The 16,674-nt window shown below is 34.5% G+C and overlaps 1 protein-coding gene across 1 annotated transcript in view; it reads left to right on the forward strand.

Moving 5' to 3' along the window:
* MNAT1 (MNAT1 component of CDK activating kinase) overlaps positions 1 to 16,674 on the forward strand; it is a 241,105-nt gene that overhangs the window by 76,139 nt on the left and 148,292 nt on the right. Inside the window, exons 4-6 of the mRNA XM_007986886.3 lie at positions 1,360 to 1,463; positions 5,678 to 5,818; positions 12,704 to 12,829. Coding sequence (XP_007985077.1) covers positions 1,360 to 1,463; positions 5,678 to 5,818; positions 12,704 to 12,829 — 371 coding nt within the window. The remainder of the gene's footprint in view (positions 1 to 1,359; positions 1,464 to 5,677; positions 5,819 to 12,703; positions 12,830 to 16,674) is intronic.

Below are 16,674 nucleotides of genomic sequence, written 5' to 3' on the forward strand. Positions count from 1 at the left end.
CAGATTCCCTGACTTACTTTCTTTTCCACTTTATGTTAAAAAACTGGAGAAGTTGTTAGAGGATAATTGCTTCACATTTTCTCTCAATTCTTCCAGATTTAAAATTGCATATGATAAAACGGAATAGACTTTTGCCTTTATACCTAAATGAGCCTGGATTTTCAACAGTGATTATGATAAATTGATGTTCTGAAATACGTTGGCCTCTTGAGAAGACAAAAATGAAATTATAGATCAAATTGGTCATCTGAGTCTGTTTGATGGCTTTACTCAACAAAACAAGCAACTCTGTGTTGGTCCTCCAGTATTACTTTTTAACTCTTATAAGCTATTAAAGGAAAGAGTGAGATGGGGAAGCAATCTGTAGAAACCCAAGGGATAGAGCAGAGTTATTTAGGGTAGATCCGTCTTGTTTGTAGGACAAGAAGCAGGAAGCAGTGGTAAGTAATTGGAGAAGGGGTGGAAAGGCTAATAATGGATGTAGAAAGATTACAAGGGAAGCTTGAATTGAATTATGGAATAGGAGAGTCTTACTGATATGGATTGCTCCATACGAATTTATATATAGCAAGAGGGTCTTTTTTTAAATTTTTCAGAGTATTATACTAACTTTGATTTACATATAGAAAATTAGAAGGGAATATGGCATTTATAATTTAAATTATTTTGATTTGGAATTATAAAAAGAGAGTTCTAATTCACAGAAAATTTAGTAGTATCTAAACATGTCTCAGTAGTTCTCTTAAATTCTTTTAGTCTAAGTTTTGGTGCCAGTTTATCCTTTATTTTTCTTCTTAAGTTCCAACTCTTTTATTTCATACGTTTCTAGAGCTAGACTACAAGGTTTGGAATCAGGTTTGGAGGTAATTCAAGCCTGTGCCTACTCATGTTGGAGACCAGTGGAATGGGGATAAAACCTGTTTTTTGTTTGATATCAATTATACAAATATATGATTTTTTAACTCTTTTTAAAATTCTGACTACTGTAGTAGATTCCAGACTTACTCTTTATATTAAAAAAACTTAAACAGTATTTTGTATGCTTTTAAAGCTAGAGAGGGGACTATAAAAATCAGATCTAATTAAGTATGGCAAGCACGTATCTTAGGTTTTCTGGAGTGATCCTGACATTTAGGTATTTTGTGCGAGTCAGACAGTCTGTCCTTGTATTTGGCTTGGAAAACATGGTTGCCGTAACTAGAGCTAGTCTCTAAAATAGGTAGCTGATTAAAAGGTCACAAATAGAGCTATAAAGAATGACATCCTAACAAATGAGTCTCTGTGGTATTTATTTTTTATTATCTACTCAAGATTTATATTAAAAGTATTTTTCATCTCATTGTTTTCTTTCTAATGCAGTTTTCAACTTGACCAACAATGTGGATTTGGACAACACCAAAAAGAAAATGGAGATATATCAAAAGGAAAACAAAGATGTTATTCAGAAAAATAAATTAAAACTGGTCGGTGGCTAAGTATTTTCTTTTTTTGTCTTAGAAACAAATGTTTACAGGCCGGGCGCGGTAGCTCATGCCTGTAATCCCAGCACTTTGGGAGGCCGAGACGGGCGGATCACGAGGTCAGGAGATCGAGACCATCCTGGCTAACACGGTGAAACCCCGTCTCTACTAAAAAAATACAAAAAACTAGCCGGGCGAGGTGGCGGGCGCCTGTAGTCCCAGCTACTTGGGAGGCTGAGGCAGGAGAGTGGCATGAACCCGGGAGGCGGAGCTTGTAGTGAGCTGAGATCCAGCCACTGCACTCCAGCCTGGGTGACAGAATGAGACTCCGTCTCAAAAAAAAAAAAAAAATGGAAACAAATGTTTCCACATGATACTTTAAAAATACATCTTCCTTTAAACCAGTTACATTTACAAAAAATGTCGCTGAAATTTAGACCAGAAATATGAACATACACTGTATAGGTATGTAGGTAGGCAGGCACACATTACTACAGCAAAAACCACTTTGGCAGCATTATGTTAGACTGTGCTTTCTTAAGGAAATGGATCCATAAGATAGGTGATTGTTAACGCTAGTTTTGCCTCCTCGTATAATTTTCCGGTAAGCTAGCATTTGGACAGTGGTCACAAAACAATGGAGGCTCATTTTTTTTTTTTTTTTTTTTTTTTTTTTTTGAGACGGAGTCTCGCTCTGTCGCCCAGGCTGGACTTGAACATTAATTTCTTTAAAGGAGGGAGTAAACCCACACAGACGTTGATGGAGCTCCCAAGAGGGAGATAAAACAAGGACACTATTTATTAGAAACTAAAATGAATTCATGATTAGATCAGAGGAAGACATTTGTCAATTAAGCTTAACTTTGGTTTCTCAATTAGTTACCTTTTTTGTTTTACTGAAATAGTATCATAGATATAATATGATATATCTATTTATCTAGATATAAATATGATTTTGGTTTGTTTTAGTTGATCTCATGTTGAAGTTTGTTTTGAAAATATCTCGGCCGGGCGCGGTGGCTCATGCATGTAATCCCAGCACTTTGGGAGGCCGAGGCGGGCGGATCACGAGGTCAGGAGATCAAGACCATCCTGGCAAACACGGGTGAAACCCCGTCTCTACTAAAAATACAAAAAAACATTAGCCGGGCGTGGTGGCGGGCGCCTGTAGTCCCAGCTTCTCGGGAGGCTGAGGCAGGAGAATGGCGTAAACCCGGGAGGCGGCAGGACTTGCAGTGAGTGGGGATCGTGCCACTGCACTCCAGCCTGGGTGACAGAGAGAGAGACTCCGTCTCAAAAAAAAAAAAAAGAAAATATCTCAGGAGTCATTATTATTAAATGTATTAAAATGTATTCTATAAAGAAAAAAGAATTGTATGCATACAAAGGATCAATTGTCTAATTTATACACTTTAGCTATCATTTATATAGTACAGTTTGACTTTCTAGTTGTAGGGAAAAGCAGAGGTAATTATGTTTGAGATACTTTATCAGGATTTTGTAATTAGTGAAAAGGATACAAGCATATTTGGATCACATAGCATATATTTTCATCTTGTATTTAGAAGAGACTTCCTCCTTATAGTCTTATAGTGCTTTGTATCAGCATTTCTTTCCTGCTGTAAAACTCTCAATGAATTGATACTACATTTTCATTCCATTCATACCTAGCCTAGCTTTCTTTAAAAGTATCTTATTTCTGAGAGCATCAGTATGTCATTAATGTTACTCTCTTTGCCTAGTAACCTTCTCTGGGAACATCAGAAGATATAAGCAGAATAGGTATGCATAGATAAAATGTTTCATTAACCCCAAGTGTTGGGATTACAGATGTGAGCCACCACTTTTATCATGAAAGGTTGTTACATTTTATCAAAGCCTTTTTCTGCATGTATTGATAAGATTATGTGATTTTAATTCTTTATTTTGTTAATGTATATTAATTGATTTTGTATGTCAAACCGTCTTTCCATCCCAAGGATAATTCCCTCTTGGTTATGTTGTATGATCCTTTTAATGTGCAGTTAGATTCAGTTTATAAGTATTTTGCTGAGGATTTTTGCATTTTTGTTCATCAGGGATATTGGCTCGCAGTTTTTTTTCCTTGTAATGTCTTTGTCTGGTTTTAGCATCAGGGTAATAATGCTGGCTTCATAAAACGAGTTTGGAAGTGTCCCTGTCTTCAATTTTTTAGAAGTTTGAGAAGGATTGATATTAATTCTTCTTTAACTGTTTGGCATTATTCACCACTACAGCTTTTTCTCTGTTAGGAGGCGTGATGACTGATTCAGTGTCCATACTAGTTCTAGGTCTTTTCAGATTTCCTATTTCTTCATAATTTGGTCTTAGTAGGTTGTATGTTTCTAGGAATTTGTTCATTTCTTCTAGATTAACTGAAGTGTATAATTGTTGCTGTGTAATTGTTCATAGTAGTCTCATGATCCTTTTATTTCTGTGGCATCAGTTGTAATGTCTCCTCTTTCTGATTTTGAGTCTCTCTTTCATAGTCTTGCAAAGAGTTTGTCAATTTTATCCTTTCAAAAAACTTAATTTTGTTGATTTTTTTCTGTTCTTTTTCTATTTTCTATTATATTTATTTTTGCTCTAATCTTTGTTATTTATTTTAATACTTTGTTCTGCTAACTTTGAGCTCAGTTTGTTACTAAATTTCTAGCTCCTTGAGATGTAAAGCCAGGTTGTTATTTGAGATCTTTCTTCTCTTTTAAAGTCGGTGTTTATCACAAGAAACTTCCTTCTTAGTACTGCTTTTTCTGTATCCCTGGAGTTTTGGTATGCTATGTTTTTGTTTGTTTGACCTGAGGTATTTTCTAATTTCCTTTTTGATTTCTTTGACCCAATGATTTTTTGAGTTTATTGTTTAATTTTCACATATGTGCATATTTGTGAATTTTTTCAGTTTTCTTTCTGCTATTGATTCCTGGTTTTATTCCATTGTGGTCAGGAAAGATACTTGGTATGATTTCAGTCTTCTTAAATGTGTTAAGACTTGTTTTGTGACCTAACTTGTGACCTATTCTGTAGAAAGTTCTGTATGTGCTTGGGAAGAATGTGTATTCCGCTGCTGTTGAGTGGAATAACAACTAACAGACATATGCAGAACTATAAAGTTGTTTTAAGACTTCTGTTTCCTTATTGATCTTCTTTCTGAAAGGTCCATCCATTATTGAATGTGAGTTAAGTCTCTTACTGTTACTATATTGCTATTTCTCCCTTTAGTTGTCAGTTTGCTTTATATATTTAGTTGTTTATAATTGTTATAATTTTCTATATGTTGACCCTTTTATCATTATATAATGTTCTTTGTCTCTTTTGACAGTTTTTTAATGAAAGTCTATTTCGTCTGTTACTATGTTCTTTGTTTCAGTGAATGGTGCCAGCATTCATCTAAGTGTTCAATCCATATTTGGTCAGTGTTTATATTCTGTTGATGATCACTCATGTTTTAAGCCTCATCCCCACTCTAATTAGATTATTACTGTATTTAGGGCTCTTATTTCTATTCTTTCTTTCTTTTTTTTTTTTTTTTTTTTTGAGACGGAGTCTCGCCCTGTTGCCCAGGCTGGAGTGCAATGGCATGAACTTGGCTCACTGCAACCTTCATCTCCTGAGTTCAAACGATTCACCTGCCTCAGCCTCCCAAGTAGCTGGGATTACAGGCATGTGCTACCATGCCTGGCTAATTTTTTGTATCTTTAGCAGAGACAGGGTTTCACCATGTTGGCCAGGCTGATCTCAAACTCCTGACCTTGTGATCCACCTGCCTTGGCCTCCCAAAGTGCTGGGATTACAGGCACGAGCCACTGCATAGGGCTCTTATTTCTTATCTGGATTGTTTGAATATACTTCTAACTATTCCTCCTATTGTCAGTCTTGAATCCAATTGATCTTTATGTATACCTTTCTGTTTCTAGTCATCTTTTTAAACTCATCCCTCAAATTCCCTTAATATGTTCCCAGTGGCCTTAGTATAGCAAAATCCACTAGTATGGTATAACAGAATAGTTGTTCTGTTTAATAGTAACATGTCTACATGAAATAAAGTAAATTCTATTTCCCTCAATATGGAATTGCTACATTATTAAATAATAAGTGACTAGTGTGTTTTATGCTTCCAATAAAGAAAGTATTAGAGTGTGGTATATGATTGCTCTTGGTTCCCAAATTTATTCCATGCCATATATAAATTTGTGTTTTAGACTCGAGAACAGGAAGAACTGGAAGAAGCTTTAGAAGTGGAACGACAGGAAAATGAACAAAGAAGATTATTTATACAAAAAGAAGAACAACTGCAGCAGATTCTAAAAAGAAAGAATAAGCAGGCTTTTTTAGATGAGCTGGTATGTATTAATGCTAATTGTGATTGTAAAAAACATTCTTCAGGATTTACCTTTCCTAGTAGGCTGAATGATGGCATTTAAAGGGCATTTCCAGTATTTGTAATCTGGTTCACCTTTAGTTTTGTTGGTTATGTATTGATATCAGTGTATTTATTGCTGAATAAGAGGTTGCCCCCCACCCACACTGAACAATGTATTTTTATGTTCACAATTCTAACGGTTAGGAATTTAAGTGGTTCTTTTGGGCTTCTCTGCTTCCCTAATGTATTCTCAGGACACCTCTCCATGTGGTTTTGATAGCGACAGGAGGCAGCCAAATGCCTAGGCAGATAGGGTCGGGTACCCGGAGAAACCCCACCTCCATGTCGAAGACAGTTTAAAATCTGAAAGCCAAGCTACAAGTTAAATCCTTGGACCAGATTGAGAACTTGTCCTCCTCTTTGGTGTGCTTTCCTCTGATTGATCCCCACTCCTCACCTATTTTATATATGCCTACCCTTTCCTAATTGGTTTTCTATACTGTCATGCCCACCTTTGGGTAGTGTCTTCACTTCAGCCTTTTTGCATACTCATAAGCCAATTCAGCACATACTCCTCATCCTGTGCCTATCAAGACCCCAGACTCAGTAACTAGAGAAAGAGACAACCTGACTTTGGGGAAGACGACCTGCCCTTCCTCTGCCCTCTCCAGCTCCCCTCTCTGCTAAGAGCTGTTTTCGTCGCTTAGTAAAATTATCGCCTTCACCATCTTTAACCATCCCTGTGACCTCATTCTTCTTGGATGCCAGACAAGAGCTTGGGACCCACCGAGTGTCAGTACCCAGAAAGGCTGCCACACTGGCACTTTGTCCTTGCTGGTGGAGAGCAGCTGCCCCAGGTGACAAGGCCAGAAGCCGACTGAGCTGCTAACACACTGCTGTCTGACGGCGGAACTAAAGGAGCACTATAACACCTCCCCTGGGGCTTTTGGATTGTGGGCACCCTCACCTGGGCACTGCCACGTTCCCCTTGAGGCAACATGCCTGGTCTGGCTGTGGGCCCCACATGGAGTTTGCTTCTGTGTCTATGCCTGGAGCAGATGGCTGGGTCCTGCACTTGCTTGCTTGTGCCTGGTCTGACTGTGGGCCCCACACAAAACTTGTTCCTGTGTTGGTGCTTGGAGCAGTCAGCTAGATCTGCACTGACTCACCCATGTGCTCCCTCCCACATGGGGTTGAGTGCAGTGGGTCTAGTAGAGGGGAGTCCTTACCGTGAATCTAGTGAAGGGGCTGACTACATCAGAAACTGCATCAATTTCTGTAACATTGTGATTGTACTTCTCACATGTTGGCTCAGGGTTACAAGAGAGAATATTCCAAGAATAAGGAAGTAGAAGATGCTAACATTTTAGGGCTTGGGCTAGGAAACTGGTGCAGCATTGATTCCACCATATTAGCAAAAGAGCCCACTCAGTTTCAAAGGGAATGGATATAGATCTCACCTCCTAATGGGAGTGTGATGGCCATCTTTAGTCCACACAATATGTACTGGGGAAAACTATGTTTTTCTAGAATTTGGCAAAATATAAATTCATTTGGGATACTCAATCTCTATCCCAATATCAGTTTAGTGATAAGAATTATGAAAATGACTTTCATTTTTCATATTGTAATTTGTCTTAACCTTATGCCTATTTATTTATATCTTGCCAACTATGAAGGATTTAAAGTGATTTCCTAGATATTGTTTGTGGACATGCCACTACTTTGTGTAACTCGAAGAACGATGTTAAAATGAGGTTCTAGTATATTTTACTTATATATTTTTGTTTCTTTTTTTTTTTTTTTTTGAGACGGAGTCTCACTCTGTCACCAAGGCTGGAGTGCAGTGGCGCAATCTCAGCTCACTGCAAGCTCCGCCTCCCAGGTTCCTGCCATTCTCCTGCCTCAGCCTCCCAAGAAGCTGGGACTATAGGCGCCCGCCACCTTGCCTGGCTAATTTTTTTTTTTTTTTTTTGTATTTTTAGTAGAGTCAGGGTTTCACCATGTTTGCCAGGATGGTCTCGATCTCCTGACCGCGTGATCCGCCTGCCTCAGCCTCCCAAAGTGCTGGGATTACAGGTGTGAGCCATTACTTATATATTTTTAAAAAGCTTTTTATTTAATATCCATTTTATTTTCAGATGAGAGAGTGACATTATAACTGAGATGAGCCAGTATATTCTTAATAGATTGTTTATATGGCTTTAAGCTAACTGACTAAAAGACATTGTTTCTGAAGCACTTTTCTCCTGATTAATGCTATTTTTCTAATAATGAGCTCATTTTGGCTCCATGCTGAAGTTTATATTGACTCTGTTTACTTTGTGACAGTATATTTTATATTTTTGCATGAAAAAATAGTGTATTTTTGCTTGAAAGAAATAGCAGTGTTTTTGCAAATTTTTGTTTTCCAGCAATTAGCTTCCTAGGTAGTCAACCTTATTAGATAATGACAGTAATAATAACTAAGGTTTATGAAGTGTTTCATGGATTTGTTACTATATTACTTGATATTTATAACCCTGTATGATATTGATGACTTCACAAACTAGAAAATCTTCCTCTCCAGGAAAGTCTTTTTGCATTCTTCTCTTTCCCTTTATGTTCATATAATTTATTTCCCTGAGGCTTGTGTGTGTGTGTGTGTGTACACGCGCACAGTGTTAATACACTTTCTTGTCTAGTTGATAATGCTATTATCCTATGATTGGGGAAAATATGTATATGTGTGTTTTTCTACTGTGCTTTTGCCAAAAAAGCATATGAGTCAGTTAACCAAGAGTAGAAAAAGAGAAAGTGAGATTACTTAAATTGTAAGGAGGTGTGAAACTAAAGGAAAAATAAGGGTAAGGGCATTAATGAGGCTTAGATAGAAAATGCTATCATAAAACTCTATTTTCTATGAGTGGAATGTGAATTTGACTCTAAAAATGAGGACAGCAGCATATTAAATAGTGTAATGATGCTTTCTATAGCAACTTTCATTAGTTCTTCCTTGAAACTATTAAGTGGCAGGTATGGCTTTAACAGTGAAATGACATGTTGTGTTTTATATTTTTGTAGCTGTTTGGTGAGAAATTGAAAACTTTAAAAAATGAATTAGTAAATTGATGTTACTAATTATTAGTATATAATTACTAATTATAATTGTTTTATTGAAAGATTCTTCCCCTTATCATTTTATACAAAGAGTTACAGGCTCTTTTTTAAGTAATACTTCTCTTCTATATAATTAATTGAATTAATCCCAAATATAGAACTTTGATAGAAAATATATTTTTAACATTTTATGTTCCATCTAATAAAAAAGGTTTTTAGATTTTATTTTGAGGTTAGCCAGCTTTGCATAACAATTATTCTTGCGTATTCTTTTTCCTTTTTTTTTTTTTTTTGAGACGGAGTCTTGCTCTTGCCCTAGCTGGAGTGCAGTGGCGTGATCTTGGCTCACTGCAACCTCCGCCTCCTGGGTTCAAGCAATTCTCTGCCTTAGCCTCCTGAGTTGCTGGGATTGCAGATGCCTGCCACCATGCCCAGCTAACTTTTTTGTATTTTTGACAGAGACGGGGTTTCACCATCTTGGCCAGGCTGGTCATGAACTACTGACCTTGTGATTCACCCGCCTTGGCCTCCCAAAGTGTTGGGATTACTGGCGTGAGCCACCGCACCCAGCCGCATATTCTTTTAGTCTTTAAAGTACTGTTTTGCTGCCTCACTGAGCTGCTATTGGCATGAAGCTCTCCTTTGATTCAGTGAGGCATGAAGCAAGATGTGAAACTACCATTGTTGTACATTGTGTGTAATCTGGAGTTAATATTGATTTTTGTGAGTTCTTTCTCCCACTTCCTGTTTTCCTCACCTGCAAGTCATTACTGCACATACTTTCCTCACTGTTTAGATCATATAACATGGTGGTTAAATAATTCTTAGTAATTTACTGTATTCATTAGTGCAATTAATTATAACAGATTGGTTTAGAATACCACTGCAGTTTGAATTTCTGGTTTTCATTTTTAAACTTATTTTTAAAGATTTTGTTATGTTTATTTTTCAGTCTTTATAAAATTTTTGTTGTAAATGTTAAAATACTTTAAATTTTTATGACTAATGAATTCATTAAATTTATTTTTATCCTCTTGAATCTTTATTAACTAAGTAAAATAATGTATTTCTTTTTCTGTATATGTTCATGTGTGAGATTTTGTTTAAAAAACAATAGCATTTGTAAATATGTCTACAAGCTTAATTCTTAGAATTAATTTCTGGACCTAATTTACACAAGTACTACTTATTGGAATTGTTTTCCTCCTGTTTTTGGTTCTGGTCTTTGTGCCAAAAGTCACTTTTTAACCTTTTAAAAAGTATTCACATTATATTATACTGTATGTGACGGGATTTTAATGTTATGGTCTTAATGTTTATGGCTTAGCATTTGCAGTAATGTTGGCTAAAAGGTCCATTTATTTAATCCTAACTGTAAATCCAATTTTAAAAAACAGTTTGGAAAAAGATTTTTAAACAGGTCCTGACTTATTAAATCTTTTTATATTCCTGTATGAAAATTCGCTTCAGTTTATGTCTTAAATTTTGTATGGGCTAATATTGTTGTCAAACGCAGTAGGTGATTTTTATTAGAAATATTGTTTGCCAGATGGCTTGCTGAAAGTCAGTTAAAATAATCTTTTAAAAATGGTCATTATAAAGCTTTTAATGAGTATTACAGGCAGTTCTTATTAAAATTTCTTTAAATATTAAACAGTGTGCCTTCAGGCAATTAATATAGGTGAGGGAACCTTTTAAGGTAAAATGTAATGCAAAGAATGAAATAACTTGAAAGGCTAAATCTGCATGTTAGGTATTCCCCAGAGCATGCATGTTTCACATAGTTTATTTTACTCCATTAATATTTTTTGTTGTTGGAACTCCTACTTAATTCTAGTTTAACACTTAGTAATGCTTCCAGGCTTCAAAATTTGAGTGCTAAAATAGAATAGAGTAGGTTGGAACTAAATTCTTTGCTTCAGTATCAAAACTGTTCTAGATCCTTAGAATGTTTGTTTTTATTAGATTTCAACTGTTTACCAAGACACTTTAACATTCAGTTCCTTTTATGTGAATGTGAAACCAGGATTAAAACAAGCCAAAGTCTTGACTAGCAACTTTTTTTTTTGAAGTTAATACATTGCTTTTATATAAGAATTTTTGCTTTTTCAAGGAAATACCAGTTAAGGAAGAGCACTTGAATTGATTTAGAGTATAAATTGAAAAGCAATACTTTTAACTTTTTAGCTAAGGAAATTTATTTTTCTTTTGTTAGTTTCTACATGTGAAAAGATAGAATAGCTTTTAAAATATTTTTTTTGGCCACAGCTCATTAAAAATGTTCTTTAATTTTATATTTTATTATAAAATTCTTAATGTAAATCTAGAATAGCTGCAAGGAATCTTAGCAATACAGTTACTCATGCATTACTAATACTTTGTGTAGAATATAAAAGGTATTCTAGTATATTCTCCTCATACTATATTTCATCACTTTTCCTTCATTATTGTTAAAGCCAGGTCTTAATGATTTTGCCCCTTAATAAGGTTATATCTTATACGTAAATAAAATTTATGTTCTTCCATTTACTATTAAAAGTTTTAATCTTTGTAACACTGCTCTTGCAAAACACTTCTATTATAAAATCTTGGTGTGCAACTTTATTCTAGGACAATTCTATTGAATTAAGTTGCTTGAGTTATTTCTATACTGTAACCTTAAACCAGTTCCTTTAAGTATGTTAATTAACCACATTTGTGCCTAAAAAATTGTTAAGCTGCTAGATTTGGAAAGAAAATTAAAATCTGTATGTTTACTTTATGCTGTGAAATGTTAATAGAGTTTCTTCAGGATCAAATTCTGTGTAGTCACTATTTTAACATCTATAGCCTCTTTGAACAATATGCTTTAGCATATATTCCTGGTATAGGAGATAAAAATGTGTTTGTACCTTCATCTTTGTTTATAGATACAGAAAATTCTCAGTCTCTTTCTGTGTGTGTGTGTTTGTATGTGTGTGTAGGAAAGAGAGAGAGAGAGATCTTTTCCTCCTGGTACCTCCTTCTGCATATGTTTTTGGGTTCTTATTTAACTGAAAACTCAGAAAGGAAAATGTCTGGATATCATTTAGTTTAGACCTTAGTTCCACAGCCCTTTAAAGATGTAAGAGGACTTCTTGTTAAACAGAATAAATAACAGTCTACGTATAAAAATTAGTAATTTGCTTATGGTATTAAAATGTGTCAGTGTGCTTAGAATTAATATATTAAAATGTTTCACTGTCGTTTTGTTACTTAAGTTAAAAAACATAGACTTAAATTTTAAAATTAAGTTAGAAAAGGAGAAAATAAATACGCTTTTGGTTGTACTTACAATAGTTTCATTGTGCAAAATAGAACAAGGATCATTTCCAAACGGTCTCAGGTGAAATCTAATGGGAAACAATTTCAAACTGGTCTAAATTTACTGGTAAAAAGAATGCGTCTTAGATAAACATCTGATGTAAGTTATAGTACTTTGTACTATGCTTTCTGTGATTAGCTTATTTTTTTCGTTTTAATAAATGTGGTTGGTTTGCTAGTTGAAATAGGAACTTTTAATGTGGATTTTATAAAAATACTTGTTTGCAGGTTAGTTTGATTTATGAGTCTACAACAGCCTTTTCTTATTATGGAATGTTAGTATTTTTTGTAAAGTGTCCTCGGTAATGTGAATATTTAGTTTGACATGAAATGCTTATGGAAAGGACATAATTTAAAATAAAAGTTTTGTTGTTTTTAGTTTTCCCTTTTTACATTTCTTATTTAACTTGAACTATTCTTACAGGAGAGTTCTGATCTCCCTGTTGCTCTGCTTTTGGCTCAGCATAAAGATAGATCTACCCAATTAGAAATGCAACTTGAGAAACCCAAACCTGTAAAACCAGTGACGTTTTCCACAGGCATCAAAATGGTAAGCCTTATTTTAATTGCTTGTTTGAAAGATATTTTTTCAAGGATTATGCTTTATAATTTTACACCATTTCTATGGTAAACCAAAATGTTCAGATGTTTAAGAACAGTGTCTGATCTAGTTTTAGATGTCTGGAAATATGGATGGGCGCAGTATGAGGAAAGTGAAACAAATAATTTTCAAAGTATACAACACAATTTTTTTGTATGCGAATTGGGTTTGTATGACTTTCTTACTCTACTTGCATTTTTAAGCTTGTAGCGTAGAAAAACATTTATAAATATTGTTTGGAGAGTCGTTACCATCTGCAGATATGAAACGGGAAAGTAAATGTATCAATTAATGTTTTCTTCTAAACAGTTTTCTTCACATATATATTTTAAAAAAATCTGAAAGCCATTTTTTAGTTTCTAGACTGATGAATAGATTAATTTGGGTTTAAAAAAATTTATTTTATATTGTATTGTTATATTTTGTTTATTTTAGCATTCAAGGGAAAGATTTGATAAGCCAATGATGTTTTTGTATACTTTGACAGATTTTTTTTTGTTTGTCTAGAAAATATATACTTTGGCATATTAATTTTAACATGTGTTTAACATTTAGATGTTTGAGATGTAGCCACTCTAAATATGTAACATTCAAATTCATAATTATCTTTTAAAATAGTCTCATTAGAGTAGTATAAAATATGTGGTTAGAAAAGATAAATGAGGTGATAGATATCTCAATTACTCTATTTTTATTATTGCATATATGTACACAGGTATTAAAATAAAAGTATCACAAAATATGTACAGCTACTCTATATGAATTAAAAACTGGTTTTAAAAAAGTTGTGGCAGCACTACAAAGTCATGGTTATGGATTTGGACTTTGAATCCAAACAGACCTGGGTTCAACTCTCAACAACCCATTTAGCCAGCTGCTTGACATGAGCAAATTACTTTGCCTTTCTAATAAGCCTTTTTTTCCCATCTATAAAGTGGTGATGATAATACCGATCTCATAAACTTGTTGGGAAATAATGTGAACAAAGTGCACAGTGTAGTACTTGGCTTATAGTAAGCTCTCAATAATTGAGGCTAGTTTTTATTCATAATAGTGAGTTGATAACACAGATGGCTATACTAATTTATTCCTTAAATCTTTACATATTTTTTATATACATAAAATTCATTTTTATACGTAGTTTTAAAATTCAAGATGATGGAGGTTGCAGAATTTTTGTTTGGCTTTTATCATTGTATGCCTGCATTTCAAAGTCAGTGTTAATGACATGCAATATTGAAGTGGTGGGAGTTTACTGGTTTTACCAGTAAACTCAGTTATTTTCAGGAATGAAGTCTTGTATTCAGATGACACGATGTAGCTACAAACTTCAGGAATGTATCCCCTATTGTAAATTGAGCATGATGAGTATGCAAGAAGGAATGCCTCAAAACATTATCAAAGTATATTTTAAATTAGAGATAATACTCTAATTTTAAGAGGCAAAAGACTGTTTCTTTCCGTTGACCCCAATGGATAAAGTCATATTTACTCTAATTTCATTGTTGCTTCCACTTTAGCAAATGTGTAGCAGCTGCTCCTGTTTTCTAGTTCTCTTCCTTTTATAGTATATGTAATATTAAAATAAGATCTGGCTTACAGTCTAAGTAGAAGATACAGGAACTCATCTTAAGTCTTTTGCAACTTTTTTTTTTTTTTTCCAGTTGCTGACTATAGAATTTGAAAATCTAGATACTTTGGTACTAAGTTGGCTCTACTTTTAAAATTTATCTTGAATTTACCCACTTCTCTCCCCTTCTATCATCCTGGGATAGTTGCCATCATTTCTTTACTGTACTATTGCAGTAACATTCCACCTGGTCTCTCTAGTCATCTGTGTACCCCATAATCTAGTCTATAAGCCTTTGGGTGGTTTCCTAATAAATGAATGATGGTAAATAAACAATATTAAAAAAATCAGCTCATCACCTCCTTGCTTACTATCTTCCTATGTCTTCCCAGTACACTTAGAATAAAATTCAGAATGCTATCTACTTTCTCACCTGAGAAAGGGACATTCGTACTAAGAAGTCAATGGTAAAACAGAGTTAGCCATGCAAAAATACAGGTAGAGAAAAGAGGAGTAAAGAAGGCCTAAGGTAAGAAACAGCATTTTCTAGAAACAGACAAAAGATACTGTTAAGAGAATACTTTCCCTACTCTGCCTTGCTCCTTATGCTCAGTTCTCACTGACCTTTTGACTATTCTATGTGAAGTATCTTTCTCCTGCCCCCGTCCACATTGTGTTATGCTTTTTAAAATTTTAATATAGAGACAGGGTCTCATTATGTTGCCCAGGCTGGTCTCAAACTCCTGAGCTCAAGTGATCCTCCTGCCTTGGCCTCCAAAAGTGTTAAGATTACACACGTGAGCTACCATGCCTGGCCTATGTTATGGTTTTTAACCCTTTATAACATATATCACTATCAGAAAGTGTCTTATGGGTACACTGTTTAATGTTTATCTTTACCGCTAGAATATAAATTCTGTGTACCTAGAACGAGGTTTGTCTCTAGTACCTATTTAATGAATGTTCACTGTGGACCTTCATTAAATATTTTTGAATGAATGACTGTATCTTACATATTAGGCTCACATTTAATAGAATGAAGATCCTGAAGTATTTTCAAGTTTCTGTGACTTTATGGTGTTTACTGTTTGGAATATACTTAACTGCTTATGAAAACTTTACTTATAATTTATGGCATCAATCAAGTGTGATTTTCATGAACCGTCTTTTGTGTGGAATTTAATTACATATTCTGATGCTTCCCCTAACATTTTATATGTACTTTTATGGCTCCTGCCTTTTATTGCAATTGGCTATTTTCCATGCCGGTCTCATTTTAGATGAGCTTCCTTAAGGACATAATGTGTTCTGTGACCTAACTTTATGTGTTCTTGTGGGGACTAAATATTGTACTGTGTAATTATTCAAAAAACTTTTTTGAATAAATTATTCCCATTTTTCTTAACTTCAGAGCATTTTGCTTTGCCATTGGGAGATTCACATTTGGGTAAAGAAGAATTTGATGCACTGTACAGCCAAAGTAAAAAAAAAAAAAATTTATAGATATATCTAAATTTCCATCACTCTATCACATTTTTACATTCCATTACCAATGAGAATTACAGATTATGTATTCCTCCTCTTCTGTGTTCTTATCTTTTAATTTTTACCTGTGGTACATTTTGAAATTTATATAACCTGGGTAGACCTCTTAGGTAGTCAAGTGCTTTTCTTTGGCCTAAAGAGAGGCAGCATCAGATCTACATCCTTTTTTCAACTAGAGAGAGTAGTTGCTGGTAGTCTTTCTGTGTTTCATAATGTTCTATTTATTTAAAAACGAAATGAATTGGAATGGCTAGATGTAAAAGTTTTTGGAGAGCACTGATTCATAAATCTGCTAACCTGAACATGATATGAACAAAATACTCTGCAATTTATTTCCTTGAAGAGATTAGGAAATATATCCATTGTGGCAAAGTTGCTTCAGCAGCATACTTTTAAAATTATTTATTTATTTTAAATTTATTTTTAGAGACAGGATCTTGCTCTGTCACTTCAAGCTGGAGTGCAGTGGTGAGATCCTAGCTCACTCTAGCCTACTTCTGGGCTCAAGCCATCCTCCTATTGCAGCCTTCCAAGTAACTGTGTTTATAGGCTCACACCACCACTCTGGGCTAATTTTTAAGAAAATTTTTCTTTGTTTTTTTTTTTTTGTAGAGGAGGCAGGGTCTAGTTATGTTGGCCGGGTTGGTCTTGAACTCCTGGTCTCAAGCAATCTTGGAAT

This window comes from Chlorocebus sabaeus, chromosome 24 (assembly GCF_047675955.1).
Source record: "Chlorocebus sabaeus isolate Y175 chromosome 24, mChlSab1.0.hap1, whole genome shotgun sequence".
Classification (NCBI taxonomy): domain Eukaryota; kingdom Metazoa; phylum Chordata; class Mammalia; order Primates; family Cercopithecidae; genus Chlorocebus; species Chlorocebus sabaeus.